The sequence below is a fragment of the Callionymus lyra genome, chromosome 13 (assembly GCF_982586985.1).
Source record: "Callionymus lyra chromosome 13, fCalLyr1.hap1.1, whole genome shotgun sequence".
NCBI classification, from domain to species: Eukaryota; Metazoa; Chordata; class Actinopteri; order Syngnathiformes; family Callionymidae; genus Callionymus; species Callionymus lyra.
In genome coordinates, this window is record NC_141830.1 from 3,385,424 (window position 1) to 3,404,778 (window position 19,355).

Sequence of the window (19,355 nt, forward strand, 5' to 3'; positions counted from 1 at the left end):
AGGCTTTTCCTTAATTTTCTGGAACTCCTGTGTTGTTCTCAGTATTATCTTGATCTTTAAAGTATATACTTTGTTGAGTAATTGCTTTGATTGTTTAAGCGCTTTGTGACCCTGGTCTGGAAAAGCGCTATATAAATAAATATGACTTACTTCATTGCTTTCCTTCTTCAATCCACAGTTATTGTCCTTTATTTTATTTAAATGGTCAATTATAATTGATTAATTAATAATAATGTTTTGATACTTACTACTCTAATGACTCAAGATACACCACATGACGTGGTATTTGTAGTAGAACATTAGACTCACCAAATCTTCTGGACATGGCGCCACCTATGGATCACCAGGAGTGCCACAGTAAGAGGATGATCAAGTGTTCGGAAATGGGACATCCAGGGGATCCGAAGTAACAAAATATATTGAAATACAATATAAATAAACTCATTAAATGGCTTTGGGTAACTAAATACAAACATAAAGGTGTACATTTACCTTATATTCTGTATGAAAAAGTCATCGTTGGTCAGAATCTGTTGATGAGAGAGTTTGAAATGAAGCTCAAACTTGTCGTTATTCTCGAGTACATTTGTTAAGACTTGACTGGTACTTACCAGCGAGTGATGAAACATCTAGAGCAGGGGTCGGGAACCTATGGCTCGCGAGCCAGCTGTGGCTCTTTTGATGATTGCATCTGGCTCGCAGAAAATAACATAAAACAAAACATAAAATATTATCACTTGTTTCAGGGGCGGGCAATACGTCGATCGCTGTTGCGAGTAGATCGCGTGATTTAATAAAATATGATATAAGAAAATAGTAAAGAGAGCTCTGATTGGCTGCTGTGCATGTCAATCAAATGGTTATTGTGCCGATTGGTTGAAAATTTGATTGACATGCACAGCAGCCAATCAGAGCTCCTGCCTCTTCCACGGAACGCACGGAAAAGATCATATGAATCGAGAATAAAAAGAGCAAAACGTGCGACAGTCATTTTACGCAATTCAGAAAAACGATATAGAATTATAAGCTTGTTTTTTTAAAATAATATATCGAACAAAAATAATGCGCGTTTGATCGCTTCAGGTTCTTCTCTAGAGTCACAGAAACATGACGTCAGGTCCATCAAAGTTAAGCTGCAGGTTCCAATGAAAGCAACAAATTCTGGTTTTCCTTTTGTGATCGCGGTCCTTAAAACACACTTGTATTAATACACCATCACATGATGACTGTTTGTAAATTACCTTTATCTCACGAATGTAATAAGAATGTAATAAGAATACGCAGAAACACAAACACGTTAAACAGGTGCAGGTGAGACACATTCTAATGACGTCAGAGACGATCAGACAAAGCGATGATGATGTGAAGTTACTGATGAACCGTTTTATTCTCGTTAAACTTCATCTGAAATTGAATTAATCCACTTGTGTGATTCATATCAGACATGTTTAAAAATGTTTGTTTTTTCATGATCACAGAAATGGAGAAATGTTAGTCTTGTGCTTCATTTGAATATGATGGACATATTGAAATGGAGGCATGGAAAGGGATGAACCCGTCTGAATTCTTTGTTGATTTTGATGAACACAGGAAAAAGGGCTTGAATTCGTGTCAAGCACAGATTCTTACATCTGAATATTATTTATATGGCTCTCACTGAAATACATTTCCAAATATTTTCAAAGAGTCAAAAAGGTTCCCGACCCCTGGTCTAGAGTCTAGTTCTACGAGTAGGTTTCCATGGTAACCGATTCCCGACTACACTTGCATCATCCTCCATCAATCACAGGGCGTTAAACTGTCCTGGAAATGAACGTTTTCTTGTGCGTCAGCAGCAAAATTGAAGTCGAAGTGACCGAAGAACAACATCTGAACAAGAGAACTATTGGATAAAATGTTTATTTCCAAATAGAATTGGCAGCGTAAAAGAAAATAAACACATGACTCCGGTGAGTTAGAGAAAAAAATGTGTCTGAAGAAGATAACGCAGCAGTCGACGCATGTTTGTGTGACAGGATACAAAAATACAGACTGGATACCAGTCCTGTTCCCGAAGAAATCCATCGAATCATCGCGGGGAAGAGAATGAACGTCGTCATTCGGGAGCCGCTGTGGGACGGTTTAATCCCACAGCTTGATCTGTCCGTCCCACCCACAGGTGATGACCTTGGAGGTCTCGTGTGGATGCCAGAGGGCGCTGATGCACACCCGGTCGTGGGCCTTGATGCGGTGGTACAGCTTGGTGGTCTTCCAGTCCCAGATGTTCAGCTTCCCGTCGGCGTCGCCCGACACCACGTAGCTGCGCGAGAGAGTGGGATGTGAGCGCGACCATCGGAGGCCAAGGATGAGAAGAAATCTCCTTGACGGCTATGATAAGAGCCGACCTGGCCTGGTTGGATCTCCTGAGTCGAGACTTGTGCTCGTATTCAACACGGTTCGCTCAGAACCTCCACTCTTACCTGCACTGGATCCATACACAACTATATTGTGTACATCAGAGTACATGGAGTATTCAACAGGAAATACAATTGATCAATCGTGTAATACGCATATTTTGAAAACTCTTCTTAATGATTATTTCCTGATTTCCAGAAAAACGTGTTTTAGTTGAAAACACAAAAGGGAAAAACACAGATAGATCAATAGCTTATTTAGTATTTAATAGACGATTAAAATAATTAACAGTTATTTACTTTAACGGTGAAGCTAATAGTTGAAGTAAAATGATGTTCAGTTGAGACTCACTAGAGGCATCGAAACATCATGTATTGAAAATCACAGTTTCTGTCTTCAGTCGCATAAAAATGATCAGAGCAGCTTTATATGTATTTGTATATATTTGTATGCATTTGTATATTTATATGCATTTGTATATATTTGTATGCATTTGTATATTTATATGCATTTGTTTATTTGTATGCCTTTGTTTATTTATATGCATTTGTATATTTATATGCATTTGTATATTTATATGCATTTGTATATGTATATGCATTTGTATATTTGTATGCCTTTGTTTATTTATATGCATTTGTATATTTGTATGCATTTGTATATTTGTATGCCTTTGTTTATTTATATGCATTTGTATATTTATATGCATTTGTATATTTGTATGCATTTGTATATTTGTATGCATTTGTATATTTGTATGCCTTTGTTTATTTATATGCATTTGTATATTTGTATGCATTTGTATATTTATATGCATTTGTATATTTATATGCATTTATTTATTTATATGCATTTGTATATTTATATGCATTTGTATATTTATATGCATTTGTATGCATTTGTATATTTGTATGCATTTGTATATTTATATGCATTTGTATGCATTTGTATATTTATATTCATTTGCATATTTGTATCTATTTGTATATTTGTATGCATTTGTATATTTGTATGCATTTGTTTATTTATATGCATTTGTATATTTATATGCATTTGTATATTTATATGCATTTATTTATTTATATGCATTTGTATATTTATATGCATTTGTATATTTATATGCATTTGTATGCATTTGTATATTTGTATGCATTTGTATGCATTTGTATATTTATATGCATTTGTATGCATTTGTATATTTATATTCATTTGCATATTTGTATCTATTTGCATACTCGTATCCATTTGTATATTTGTATGCATTTGTATATTTGTATGCATTTGTATATTTGTATGCATTTGTTTATTTATATGCATTTGTATATTTATATGCATTTGTATATTTATATTCATTTGCATATTTGTATCTATTTGCATATTTGTATCCATTTGTATATTTGTATGCATTTGTTTATTTGTATGCATTTGTATATTTATATGCATTTGTATATTTATATGCATTTGTATATTTATATGCATTTGTTTATTTATATGCATTTGTTTATTTGTATGCATTTGTATATTTGTATGCATTTGTATATTTATATGCATTTGTATATTTGTATGCATTTGTATATTTGTATGCATTTGTATATTTATATGCATTTGTATATTTATATGCATTTGTATATTTAAATGTATTTGTATATTTATATGCATTTGTATATTTGTATGCATTTGTATATTTGTATGCATTTGTATATTTATATGCATTTGTATATTTGTATGCATTTGTTTATTATATGCATTTGTATATTTATATGCATTTGTATATTTATATGCATTTGTTTATCTGTATGCATTTGTATATTTATATGCATTTGTTTATCTGTATGCATTTGTATATTTATATGCATTTGTATATTTGTATGCATTTGTATATTTATATGCATTTTTATATTTATATGCATTTGTATATTTGTATGCATTTGTATATTTATATGCATTTGTATATCTGTATGCATTTGTATATTTATATGCATTTGTATATTTATATGCATTTGTATATCTGTATGCATTTGTATATCTGTATGCATTTTTATATTTATATGCATTTGTATATTTATATGCATTTGTATATCTGTATGCATTTGTATATCTGTATGCATTTGTATATTTGTATATATATTGACGTCACTTCAGAGAAAATACCATCTTTTTTCAAAACATAAGACAGAAATGATCTATAAAAATGATAAACATTATTGTTCTTTTCTGTAGTTGGACGATAAAAGTAAAAACAACAACAACAGAAGGAAAAATAAAGGATGACGATATATATTTTTTTACAAATGGAAAGAAACCAAAGTCTGACCTCATATCCGGAGAGAAATCCACCTGACAGGCATAACCAGCAACCATGTGACCCTTGAAGATCTTCTTCTTGTTGAGTCTGAAGCGGTTCTGAGCTCCGAAGATCAGGATCTGGTTGTCCATGGACTGACAGGCGAGCCACTTGCCTGTGCGGAGTCGACAAGGAAGCAGAGGAAACATCAGAGTGGAGCTGACTGTTCTATGTTCTTAAATAGTATTTGTGGCTCAGAGGAGAGAGTAGGAGACGCTCATGACATCTTCACGTCAACATCTGATGATCTCTGAGGTGAACTACGTTCAGATTCAAGTGAACAAATGTTTCCTGCCGACATCCAGCAGCATGACAGCAAAGGATAGGGCTAAACTGGACAGCCTTATTAAGAAGGCCGGTTACGTCCTAGGGCGCCCCCTGGATCCTGTGGAGGAAGTGACTGGGAGGAGGATACGGAGCAAGCTGGGCTCCATGAGGAGGAACTTGTCTCACCTTCTCCAGCACACACTGAGGGCATTGAGGAGCTCCATCAGTGATGGGATGCTCCATCCCAGGTGTGTGAGGGAGAGGTACAGCAGGTCCTTCCTCCCTGCTGCCATCATACTCCACAATAAGAACACAGCCAGATAATCGTCTAACTGCACCTTTCTTTACAAGTCATGGGTGGACAGTTGTTTAATCCCTGAAGTCAAACGTTTACTTCTCTGCTGTCATTAGAACACACGAGAAAACCCGTCGAGCTGAAAATGGCCGACACAGATCAACACGAGACGCCGAGGCGCCTTCTCCACACGGCTGGTTCTGAGGACTCACCGTTGGGCGAGAGCGTCACAGCCGGCATCGAGTGCATGCTGGGCTCGGCGATGTACTTGAAGTCCACGGGGATGTCCCTGGAAGAGACACACGGCGTCAAGAGTGGATTCAATGATTCATGTGGAGCGACATCTCTTGAAGAAAGCACTGAGGTGAGGATTTTTCAGAGCCTGCAGTCACCAGAGAACTTTCAAAGAGTCTTTATTCCTTAGATGATTAAACTGTTTAACCATTTAGACGCTAGATTTCATTGACGCGTCTGGCATAGAGATCGACTTTCACCAATTCAAGCGCACAATTCTTAATGTCACAGCAACACAATGTTAAATTGGAATCAAGGAGCGTAAATTGCAGCTTTGACGATCACATGATGGTTTCTTGAGATACTCTGGACTATCCATCTAGACTTTGTGAAAGTGACAAATGGGCTTTTGATGTTGTGTGTGTGTGTGTGTGTGTTTATGAGGAAGCCTTACGACTGCAGGCGTCAGGTAGATCGTTAGATCCGAGACTTTTCAGCAACAATTTCCTTCATCAGCGTCTATTAGTCCAGTTCGTAAAATCCCTCTTGATCGAGTGAAGTCATTAAATATTCCCCTCGAGCCCCAGAGGCTGAACTTAGTCAATTGTTTGCTAGAAATCAAACAATGAGTGAAAACACTTTACAGCTAAATGTGGACGAAACTGAAACTCTGGTGATTGCTCCTGATGATACGGTTCCAGGGTTGAGTCAGTACTTGGGTGACTTAGGTCAGTCTGTCAAACTGAGCCTGAGAAACCTGGGTGTTGTATTTGATAAAGACATGTCTCTTGTTCAACACTGAAGAAAACTGACCAGAAACTGTTTCCTTCAACTGAGAAAAATCTCTAAACTTAGGAAAATGTTGTCGGAACATGATCTGGATCTTATAATCCATGCGTTTGTTTCTTCTCGTCTGGACTATTGTAACAGTTTGTTTTCATGTCTTAACAAGAAGGATCGTCTCGTCTGCAGTTGATTCAGAACTTTAAAAGCCAGAATTCTGACCCGCTCTAGTAGAAGAACTCACATTTCTCCGATCCTTCAAACTCTTCACTGGCTTCCAGTTTCTTTCAGGATCGACTTTAAAATTCTGGTTCTTACTTTCAGATCTATTCATGGTCAGGCTCCTCCTTACATCACTGATCTGATCCAGCCTTACACCCCAGCTCGGGCTCTGAGGTCTGTGGATCAGAATCTACTTATGGTTCCACGCACACGACTCAGGACCAGAGGAGAGAAATCTTTTCAGGCTTTGGATTGATCTTCTCTCTCTTTGCGCTTGATGGATCTACTGACTCCTTTAAGAAACACCTGTGTTTGATGATCTACTGACTCCTTCAAGAAACATCTGTGTTTGATGATCTACTGACTCCTTCAAGAAACATCTGTGTTTGATGATCTACTGACTCCTTCAAGAAACATCTGTGTTTGATGATCTACTGACTCCTTTAAGAAACATCTGTGTTTGATGATCTACTGACTCCTTCAAGAAACATCTGTGTTTGATGATCTACTGACTCCTTCAAGAAACATCTTAAGACATTTCTATTTGTTCAGGCTTTTCCTTGAATTTCTCGAACTCCTGTGTTGTTCTCAGTATTATCTTGATCTTTAAAGTATGTACTTTTTTGAGTATTGTTTGGATTGTTTAAGCTCTTTGTGACCCTGGTCTCGAAAAGCGCTATATAAATAAATATTACTTACTAAATATTACTTACATTTATTCACAAGGATGTCGTCGGGATTGGGAGCCTATTAGAGTGCAGGCTTTCTTAGGCCATTCTTTATCGATCATAAGTAAGTAAGTAAGTAAGTAATATTTATTTATATAGCGCTTTTCGAGACCAGGGTCACAAAGCGCTTAAACAATCAAAACAATACTCAAAAAAGTACATACTTTAAAGATCAAGATAATACTGAGAACAACACAGGAGTTCCAGAAATTCAAGGAAAAGCCTGAACAAATAGAAACGTCTTAAGATGTTTCTTAAAGGAGTCAGTAGAAGAAACTGGAAGCCAGTGAAGAGTTTTAAGGATCGGAGAAATGTGAGTTCTTCTACTTGAGCGGGTCAGAATTCTGGCTGCAGAGTTCTGAATCAACTGCATCACAAACGCGCTCGGATGTCAAGTGTTGCCCAACAAGAACAAGTGACAAAATAAGAGCGAATGGAAATAAAGGAATATTTTCCCACCATCAATCCATCGTTCTACTCAGCTGTTGTGCAATACGAGACGGTTCTGGTAGAATCTGACTAAAGCTTCACTCTAGCAGTTCTCATGGTGGTGCTGGGCTGACAAGAGAGGACCAGGTGGTGTCTGTGGGAGATAGTTGGCCTCGATCCCTGGTTCTCATCAAGCAGCAAGTATGCCCGGAGATAAATCCTGACCCCGGCAGAGAGACACCGATATCTCACTGTATATTCACCCAAAGCAACGTTGCATGACAGAATGTAACCTTAAATATTTATCATCTTGCAGCGACGGGCACGTTTACAGCTCGAGAACCCGAGTCATAAATACTCCCCCGGGTGGTCTCCCGATACTTTACTAGGTTTATACGCCAGTAGGAAAAGAATGTAAACTCTTCAAAGTTTAGGACCACCCACAGAAACATGACTCAATACGTGGATTTCATTAGCGATGACGTACGAATCAGCATCTTAACCTTTTCATTTAATCAGAACATCTTCACCTAACCCACACACAATTGTTGTGTTTATAGTATATATTCTACGATACATCCAAAATAAAACAGAAGTATTGATCTTTAAATGTCTTCTAGAGCAGGGGTGTCAAACTGGTTTCCACCAGGGGCCACATCATCATAATGGCTCCCCTCAAAGGGCCAGATGTAACTTATAAATGTAATTAAATAAGTAAGTAAGTAAGTAATATTTATTTATATAGCGCTTTTCGAGACCAGGGTCACAAAGCGCTTTAACAATCAAAACAATACTCAAAACAGTACATACTTCAAAGATCAAGATAATACCGAGAACAACACAGGAGTTCGAGAAATTCAAGGAAAAGCCTGAACAAATAGAAACGTCTTAAGATGTTTCTTAAAGGAGTCAGTAGATCCATCAAGCGCAAAGAGAGAGAAGATCGTTCCAAAGCTTAGGAGCAACAGCATAAAAAGATTTCTCTCCTCTGGTCCTGAGCCGTGTGCGTGGAACCATAAGTAGATTCTGATCCACAGACCTCAGAGCCCGAGCTGGGGTGTAAGGCTGGATCAGATCAGTGATGTAAGGAGGAGCCTGACCATGAATAGATCTGAAAGTAAGAACCAGAATTTTAAAGTTGATCCTGAAAGAAACTGGAAGCCAGTGAAGAGTTTTAAGGATCGGAGAAATGTGAGTTCTTCTACTAGAGCGGGTCAGAATTCTGGCTGCAGAGTTCTGAATCAACTGCAGACGAGAAGATCCTTCTTGTTAAGACATGAAAACAAACTGTTACAATAGTCCAGACGAGAAGAAACAAACGCATGGATTATAAGATCCAGATCATGTTGTGACAACATTTTCCTAAGTTTAGAGATTTTTCTCAGTTGAAGGAAACAGTTTCTGGTCAGTTTTCTGCAGTGTTGAACAAGAGACATGTCTTTATCAAATACAACACCCAGGTTTCTCAGGCTCAGTTTGACAGACTGACCTAAGTCACCCAAGTACTGACTCAACCCTGGAATCTTATCATCAGGAAAATGTAAGCTAATGTAAAATAAATGTAACTACTCCTTAATGTTAAATTACTTTGAATGTATTACTTGAGAGGGGGCATAACTACTGTAAAACCAACAATTTTGAGCTGCTAAAAACATGTGTGATGTAGTATTTTACAATTAAATAAAAATGGCACGTGGTGCACTAAATAAGATATATAAGGTAAGGCAGGCAGGCCACATAAAATCACATGGCGGGCCACATTTGGCACATATGTTCTAGAGTTTTCCGGCAATGCAATTCAAGGTGGATGTGTAAAGACAAAAGGAAAACTTCGCCTTAAAGTCTGGCATGACGATGGACAAATTTGCAAAAAGCACACATGTCGTGTTAACTCACCACTCCCAGACTCGGAGACTCTTGTCGTCTGATGTACTGACGAAGCGGCGGTTCTCGTCCACGAAGGTGATGGTGTTGACGGCGCCGAGATGCCGGTCGTACTCCTGAACCACCTCGCCGGTCCTGATATCCCACTGTGGCGTCCAGAGATGAGATCGTGTTTCAATGCGACGGTCAGTTGTAGTAAGAAAGTAAGGCGGGTTTTAGAATCAACATCTCATCAATCAATGTCAGGCAGCTTTAGCAACAAACCTGAACAATCTTTTTGTCCGACATGCCGGCGACAAAGAGGTTCTGGTGGTCTTCGTCTGGGTTGAACTTGACGCAGTACGGTACCTTCCGGTTGGTGAAGCGAGTGATACACTGGCCTGTGAAGAAAAATGAAATGAGTGGTGTGTAATAAAAGCTGCTCTAAAGCAAAGCTCTGGACAGTTTCTAGCGACAATACAGACAAAAAACATCTGCTGGAGCTTTTTAACACTTTTCAAAAAGGTCAAATTCATAATAACTGGAAAAATACACAGGAGAACAAAATGGTTTTATATTTTTGCTATCGTTATAGATAAAAAAGTGAGAGTTTGATGGTTTTTCGAAATATTGCAACCAACCAGTCATGAACTTCTCAAGGGAGTAAACTATCCTGCCCTCTGCTGGACGGGGACTAATAATATCAAATCGTTTTGGTTGCTTTACTACTACAGCAAACGCTCTAGATTCTGCTCAACGGATGTGATCTTGGATGTCTTGTTCACAGTAGGAAGGTCTTTGGAAGACAATACCTGTCTCAGTGTCCCACAGCTTCAGGTGACGATCGTACGCAGCGCTCAGAAACTGAGTTCCAGCGTTGTTGAAACAAATGTCTCGTACTGCTTTGCCATGACCTGGTAAAGGGGAAAAATGTCAAAGATAAAAAAGGAAAAAAAAGACAGCTGTGACATATGGAGATATACATGAACTACCGAGAGTAAAACTCGCCCCTTTAAATCTCCACACCTCTATATTCTTCCTCTTACACTCATCTTCAAAGCACTTTGCACCATTTCTCCACATAGGTAATGCAAGGTCCCTGTGGGATCTGGGCCCAGATGCTTCCCTTGTTAAAACAAGCTTTTATTTTTATCAGCACAAGAGTGTTTCCACGGAGATAAGAGAGTCCGCTAAGGCCAAGTGGCAGTTCGGTCTGCTCTTCCCTATGGGAAAGTTCAAACAACAGCACTGCAAGTACACTTCACAGATCTTCTGCTAGCGGATGAAACATCCCCACTGCCTCCCTTGTAGTTATCCACCTCAACAATTACAAGTTACTGCACAACTTGTTTGTCTGCCTTGGTCAATACACGCATGCAGTGTCATTTAAAGACTGTATATTAAGGGATATCACAGGGGTGTAATAGTAGTTTTGCTTGAAGGTTGTATAATGACAGTTCAACTTCGCTCCAACACTTCAACGGGAGCCTGAGCAGGATTTATTTTCTTCCTTATTAGATGATTTGACAATATTTTGTGCAACAACCACTTCTTTATGTATGCTTAAATGTTGCAAAGCTAATATAGAAACACAAGTCTCATCTAAAGAGTGCAGTCACTAAGGAACTTCAGAGAACGGGGGTCATTTACAACTGCGAAAAACAACCGAGCAGTGACTTTAAAGTAATGAATAGGAAGTTCTGCAGAAGTAAATACACCCAAACCTCCTGGTATCCTACCCCATCCTTCACCCGTGTGCCAGCCCCCGCTCTTCTCTGCCCCCGGGCTGCTGAATTATGTATATTTGGTGTTGAAGCTGACAAGCAGAACCGCGGCTGCAAACAATCAGTATTCTGACAGTGTCGCCTCGGAGAAGAATGTAAAAGAGCCATGTGCCTCCCCTTTCAGACCCAAATATCACACCGAACAAAGGCTTGGAAAAGAGCCGTGTCGCCATCTAGAAGTACAATTATAAAATGATTCAATTGTGTAATCGACTGATTAAACGTACCCTCAACTGACATGTTAGGCAGCCTTTTGTAAACAATCGGAAACAAATGTAGGTCGCTTACCCATAAATGTCCGCAAGCATCTCCGCTCATTGTAAACTTCCCAAAGCTGTAGAGAAAAGGGTGTGAAATGACTTATGATAGATGTTTTGAGTTCATCGTAAGACTGGATTGATAAAACCATGAGTAATTCATATTTTACAAACATGTAACATGTGAATTTAACTCTTGAATTAATCCAGATAACCACATGCATAAGTGGGACTGAGAAACACTTTGAACATATTTAACAACAAAATAATTGTGTCTAAAACCCGCTCTAGTAGAAGAACTCACATTTCTCCGATCCTTCAAACTCTTCACTGGCTTCCAGTTTCTTTCAGGATCAACTTTAAAATTCTGGTTCTTACTTTCAGAGCTATTCATTGTCACGCTCCTCCTTACATCATTGATCTGATCCAGCCTTACACCCCAGCTCGGGCTCTGAGGTCTGTGGATCAGAATCTACTTATGGTTCCACGCACACGACTCAGGACCAGAGGAGAGAAATCTTTTCAGGCTGTTGCTCCTAAGCTTTGGAACGATCTTCTTCTCTCTTTGCGCTTGATGGATCTACTGACTCCTTTAAGAAACATCTTAAGACGTTTCTATTTGTTCAGGCTTTTCCTTGAATTTCTCGAACTCCTGTGTTGTTCTCAGTATTATCTTGATCTTTGAAGTATGTACTGTTTTGAGTATTGTTTTGATTGTTAAAGCGCTTTGTGACCCTGGTCTCGAAAAGCGCTATATAAATAAATATTACTTACTTACTTACTTTATTTGCAACAGATATTTAAAAAATATAACAGGTATATCCTAAATTTAAATCCTAAATCTGACCAAATAGCACAAAACAGTTGAACGCAACAAATACAATCTTAAAAAACACACAATGGAATATGAGGAATACAACTTCATTGTCAATTAAAAACAATTTAATTGGTGTTTAGGAATCAATTCCTGATGTTTAAATGTGTCAATTAATTTGTTCATACCAACATAAACATTTAGCCATCTGTAAGAAGTAAAAACGTATTGGGTTGAATTGTTTACCTTGATCTTACAGTCCATGGAGCAAGAAAGAAGCAGATGACCAGATCTTGGGAAAAGGCGGATTCCACTAACCCCCTGAATAACACAAAAAGATGAGAAATATTACATAAAACGGTTCAATACGTGGCACCAACGAGAACAACAACTATACAGTTGGAGATTTACAAACATCCCTGAAACGGCTGTGCAAGCCTTCGTCTCTTATCTCGACATCGGCGCCAACACATCATTATCTTTAGACCCCTTTGAATTTTAAATGAGGGCCGAAATGATGAAACTCCTCTTGCAATGCAGATAGAATCCAATTTAAAACTTGACTGATTTCTTTGTCCCTACAGCCATTTCTGAAATCTGGGGATTGAATCTAATCTCCCCTGAAATAACCTACAGTTGTGGGCGAGACGATAACAAATGTGTCTCATTCATAGTCACGTATTAGCGGAGATCATTTCTGTTCATGCCAACAATCGATCGACGCATCTGCGCACTCGTACGAACTGACCTTTGTGTGTCCGGTCCACACGTGGATCTGCTTCTTTGGCAGGTAACATTTGGATGGAGGTTCTGAGGAGCGGAGGTTGATGCCCACATCCTGAGGAATATGAAGGTAGGACCTGCCCTGGTAATCGTACATGTCTTTGACTGAAAATTGAATAAAAAAATACATATATGGTTAGACACTCTGAGCTCTATTAAATAAATGAAGCCATAGAGAACATTTCTTTACCATGCAGAATGGTTTTCTCCTCTGGCGGAGCATCTTCTTGAACCCTTCCTCTCTTTTGCTTTTTGGCAATATACTCATCTAGCTCCTTCTTTTCTTCCTGTATAGGAAACACATTTTGCAACATAACATTACATTTTGTGCCATAATGTTGAATTACAGTTTCAAATTAATTAAGTAATTAGACACTGGAGAAGCATTGAACGCTAACAAAGAAATGTAGCTGTAAAAGGAACCAAAATAATCAACATGCAAACCTTTCTCCACTCCACAAGCTTATTTCTACAACAAACCCTGGTTGTTGTTTAAACTGTATAGACTTAGCAATTAATACATGTCTTTCTTTTCTTTTTTACTATATTATCCTATTTCACCAATTCTATTTCAACCAAACCTGACAACTTTTTGACACTTTTGTGTCTTTTTGACACTTTTGTGTGAACATCTGTGTTTGATGATCTACTGACTCCTTCAAGAAACATCTGTGTTTGATGATCTACTGACTCCTTCAAGAAACATGTGTGTTTGATGATCTACTGACTCCTTCAAGAAACATCTGTGTTTGATGATCTACTGACTCCTTCAAGAAACATCTGTGTTTGATGATCTACTGACTCCTTCAAGAAACATCTGTGTTTGATGATCTACTGACTCCTTCAAGAAACATCTGTGTTTGATGATCTACTGACTCCTTCAAGAAACATCTGTGTGTTTGATGATCTACTGACTCCTTCAAGAAACATCTGTGTTTGATGATCTACTGACTCCTTCAAGAAACATCTGTGTTTGATGATCTACTGACTCCTTCAAGAAACATCTGTGTTTGATGATCTACTGACTCCTTCAAGAAACATCTGTGTTTGATGATCTACTGACTCCTTCAAGAAACATCTGTGTTTGATGATCTACTGACTCCTTCAAGAAACATCTGTGTGTTTGATGATCTACTGACTCCTTCAAGAAACATGTGTGTTTGATGATCTACTGACTCCTTTAAGAAACATCTGTGTTTGATGATCTACTGACTCCTTCAAGAAACATCTGTGTGTTTGATGATCTACTGACTCCTTCAAGAAACATCTGTGTGTTTGATGATCTACTGACTCCTTCAAGAAACATCTGTGTTTGATGATCTACTGACTCCTTCAAGAAACATGTGTGTTTGATGATCTACTGACTCCTTCAAGAAACATCTGTGTTTGATGATCTACTGACTCCTTCAAGAAACATCTGTGTTTGATGATCTACTGACTCCTTCAAGAAACATCTGTGTGTTTGATGATCTACTGACTCCTTCAAGAAACATCTGTGTGTTTGATGATCTACTGACTCCTTCAAGAAACATCTGTGTTTGATGATCTACTGACTCCTTCAAGAAACATGTGTGTTTGATGATCTACTGACTCCTTCAAGAAACATCTGTGTTTGATGATCTACTGACTCCTTCAAGAAACATCTGTGTTTGATGATCTACTGACTCCTTCAAGAAACATCTGTGTTTGATGATCTACTGACTCCTTCAAGAAGCATGTGTGTTTGATGATCTACTGACTCCTTCAAGAAACATGTGTGTTTGATGATCTACTGACTCCTTTAAGAAACATCTGTGTTTGATGATCTACTGACTCCTTCAAGAAACATGTGTGTTTGATGATCTACTGACTCCTTCAAGAAACATGTGTGTTTGATGATCTACTGACTCCTTTAAGAAACATCTGTGTTTGATGATCTACTGACTCCTTCAAGAAACATCTGTGTTTGATGATCTACTGACTCCTTCAAGAAACATCTGTGTTTGATGATCTACTGACTCCTTCAAGAAACATCCGTGTTTGATGATCTACTGACTCCTTCAAGAAACATGTGTGTTTGATGATCTACTGACTCCTTTAAGAAACATCTGTGTTTGATGATCTACTGACTCCTTCAAGAAACATCTGTGTTTGATGATCTACTGACTCCTTCAAGAAACATCTGTGTGTTTGATGATCTACTGACTCCATCAAGAAACACCTGTGTTTGATGATCTACTGACTCCTTCAAGAAACATGTGTGTTTGATGATCTACTGACTCCTTCAAGAAACATGTGTGTTTGATGATCTACTGACTCCTTCAAGAAACACCTGTGTTTGATGATCTACTGACTCCTTCAAGAAACATCTGTGTTTGATGATCTACTGACTCCTTCAAGAAACATCTGTGTTTGATGATCTACTGACTCCTTCAAGAAACATCTGTGTTTGATGATCTACTGACTCCTTCAAGAAACACCTGTGTTTGATGATCTACTGACTCCTTCAAGAAACATTTGTGTTTGATGATCTCTCTATTACAGTTTCAAATTAATTAAGTAATTAGACACTGGAGAAGCTCAATGCTAACAAAGAAATGTAGCTGTAAAAGGAACCAAAATAATCAACATGCAAACCTTTCTCCGCTCCACAAGCTTATTTCTACAACAACAAAAAACATACTAAACCATTTGACCCTGGTCGTTGTTTAAACTGTATAGACTTAGCAATTAATACATGCCTTCCTTTTCTTTTTTACTATATTATCCTATTTCAACCAAACCTGACAACTTTTTGACACTTTTGCATCATATCCTATACAACATATTTTTTTTCCCATCTGGACCTACTGTGTCTTTCTGGGGAAGCAAATGTTGACCCTTAAATGAAATATTTAACACATCAGATTTATCATCAGTGATAGCGAAACAGTCTCCTCATCCACCTGTGACAGTAAGTCTTGAAATACAGCAGTTAATTATCGATGAGCACTTTATGAACTGCAGAAGGTAAATCTAGTTTTTGCAGTATATAATAATCCATGGAAGCCATCTTAAAGCATTCGTTTCTACACAGAGTAAAAAAGAAATGACGAACCTCTGTTGGCTTTGCGATGTTTTGCTCGTCCACATATTTCGCCCAAGGTCCGAGGAAGTTGTCAAGGTCGCCAGCCTCGCCCCCTTGAATCTTTTTCCTCTTCTCTGGTTTCTTGTGTCCACTCTCAAACACGGTCAACCCTGAACAACGGTTAAGGAACCACTTGGTTTATGTTCCAACATCTCCAGTCAAAATGAGGGAACAGCTTTCAATCCACACACCTTTATTCTTCTCAGCTTCATCCACGGCACCGATATAGCTGTTGATGGTGACTTCCTCGGTGTCGACAGACGGGTCTAAAGCATAACCTGTTCATGAAGTGGAAAGACGTTAGATAACAGGTTAAATATCTTGATATTAAAATGATGAACAGGAACATAAGAAGGCGGCTCACCAAAGGTTGAGAAGGTTCTCCTTTGTTGTTCAAACATGAAGTCATTCACATGAGCTGGTTCCGCGAAACCTGATAGCATGTTCCTCGGCGCCGACATCTGCTGACCCTTGAATGGGTTTTCTGGGCCGAACTGGGAAGACGGGTTTTAAAAAACATCACATTAACTCCTGGAACTGTGAGCCACAGACAGCGGTGCCGTTTACATAGAATAGTGTGTAGACGGTTTTTCATTGAATATTGTTTAATTAATTTGAATGCATTTTGTTTTCTTTTATTTTCATTCGTTATTTTTTCACTATTTAAATGTAATTATAAGTTGCCAACACAAATAATTCCAGTGTTTTTTACAACACAGACGAAAATGTAACGTGAACCGTATAAGAGAGAAAATATTTAGCATTTTGATGTTATTATTTTACAACATTTACATCAGTGATCTGATCCAGACTTACACCCCAGCTCGGGCTCTGAGGTCTGTGGATCAGAATCTACTGATGGTTCCTGAACTTCCGGTCCAGAGGAGAGAAATCCTTCCAGACTGTTGCTCCTAAGCTTTGGAACCATCTCTGTGTTTGATGATCTACTGACTCCTTCAAGAAACATCTGTGTTTGATGATCTACTGACTCCTTCAAGAAACATCTGTGTTTGATGATCTACTGACTCCTTCAAGAAACATCTGTGTTTGATGATCTACTGACTCCTTCAAGAAACATCTGTGTTTGATGATCTACTGACTCCTTCAAGAAACATCTGTGTTTGATGATCTACTGACTCCTTCAAGAAACATCTGTGTTTGATGATCTACTGACTCCTTCAAGAAACATCTGTGTTTGATGATCTACTGACTCCTTCAAGAAACATCTGTGTTTGATGATCTACTGACTCCTTCAAGAAACATCTGTGTTTAATGATCTACTGACTCCTTCAACAAACATCTGTGTTTGATGATCTACTGACTCCTTCAAGAAACATCTGTGTTTAATGATCTACTGACTCCTTCAAGAAACATCTGTGTTTGATGATCTACTGACTCCTTCAAGAAACATCTGTGTTTGATGATCTACTGACTCCTTCAAGAAACATCTGTGTTTAATGATCTACTGACTCCTTCAACAAACATCTGTGTTTGATGATCTACTGACTCCTTCAAGAAACATCTGTGTTTGATGATCTACTGACTCCTTCAAGAAACATCTGTGTTTGATGATCTACTGACTCCTTCAAGAAACATCTGTGTTTGATGATCTACTGACTCCTTCAAGAAACATCTGTGTTTGATGATCTACTGACTCCTTCAAGAAACATCTCTGTGTTTGATGATCTACTGACTCCTTCAAGAAACATCTCAAGATACTTTTATTTGTGCTTTTATGGGTTTCCTGTGTTGTTCTCGGTGTTATCTTGATCTTTTTAGTATATATTTTGAGTATTTTATTGTTTAAGCGCTTTGTGACCCTGGTCTAGAAAAGCACTCTATAAATATTGGTTGTAAATGTTGCAGATGTGTCTTAAGTGTAAATGCAGTTTTTGTGTCTGTACCATACAAATATAATGAACACATGCCACAGTAAGATGACAAAACACAACCAGACCAGGCGGATGATGTACAAACCTGAGGAGCGAACAAAGTTTCGAATTTTGGGTTGAATGAAACTTCTTTCAGGAATGGATCCAGATGTGTTCCTGTCTCGACAGATTCCTAGACGAGTAAATGGTATAAGTCAACATATAAGAAGCGATGCAATGAGAAACAAAACGGCACCAACGTTTAAGAAAAGTTACTTTTAGCGGGAAAAATACGTTTTTTAAGTGAGCATCAACCGACGTTTTTTAACAAAGTCGGTAGCTAACCGCTAACAATGGAGTTCTAGATAAATTAATGACTTCTGGATAAGAAAAATCACGACTGTTCTCATAAACACCGGACTGTTGTATGTAATAGATACGCTTGCGACTCAAAGTGCAAAAATAATGAATAAAAAGCAGAAAGAGAACGTTAGCATATCGGCTAACACGGCTAGCTCACCTTAACAGCGACCTCAGGAGCTGAATTGAGAACAGCCAGCGTCATGGTGGGCTCACTGTCTAAAGGCTTGAGGTGAGCCGTCGAGTCCGGGTGATTCGGATCCACTTTCTCAGCCCTTGTTTTGGATTCCATCTCATTTTCTGAATCGGAGTCGCTTCCGTAAGAAACGAGGGAAGATGCGGCGGCGGCCATCTTGGATGTTGTGAAGCAAGCGGAAACACGAAAGGCTACTTCCGTTACGGTCAAAATAAAAGCATTGAGCTCGAGAGATGCGTTTACTTACTTTAAGTACGTCTAAGAATCATTTATCTGAACCAAATAATCATAATTTCACTTGTAGAAATATTATTATAATGTTTTTGTTCGATCCCACCCTAAGCCCAGTAGTGACAGAAATAAGAAAAAGCTGTAAAAAATATAAAACCTAATCATTAAATGAAATTAATTAAATAACAACGTTAAATAAACCACTATTTGAGGTAACAATGGACATTTAGAAACCAGCTGCTCTCCAGGCAAGCTGACCTACAATGTATTCAACTCAAATATTTAAGCACGAAGAAAGCAGCTTATATTTAAACGTAATGTAAATATATCTGTGTGTAGGTAAAATGACAAATGACAAGCAAAGAAGGAGGTAAATCAACTAGTACCTACCACT

The 19,355-nt window shown here is 38.2% G+C and overlaps 1 protein-coding gene across 1 annotated transcript; it reads right to left on the reverse strand.

The window, feature by feature from the left end:
• Positions 1-1,883: 1,883 nt before the first annotated feature.
• Positions 1,884-18,892, reverse strand: cdc40 (cell division cycle 40 homolog (S. cerevisiae)). The gene is made up of 15 exons (XM_087806181.1): positions 18,695-18,892; positions 18,281-18,367; positions 16,668-16,797; positions 16,495-16,581; positions 16,274-16,413; positions 13,388-13,484; positions 13,163-13,302; positions 12,661-12,735; positions 11,632-11,677; positions 10,372-10,473; positions 9,845-9,960; positions 9,593-9,726; positions 5,513-5,589; positions 4,709-4,853; positions 1,884-2,299 (listed from the first exon to the last, which is right to left on the reverse strand). Exons 1-15 carry the CDS (start codon positions 18,884-18,886, stop codon positions 2,122-2,124), a joined length of 1,746 nt encoding a protein of 581 aa, XP_087662307.1. The 5' UTR covers positions 18,887-18,892; the 3' UTR covers positions 1,884-2,121.
• Positions 18,893-19,355: the final 463 nt, after the last annotated feature.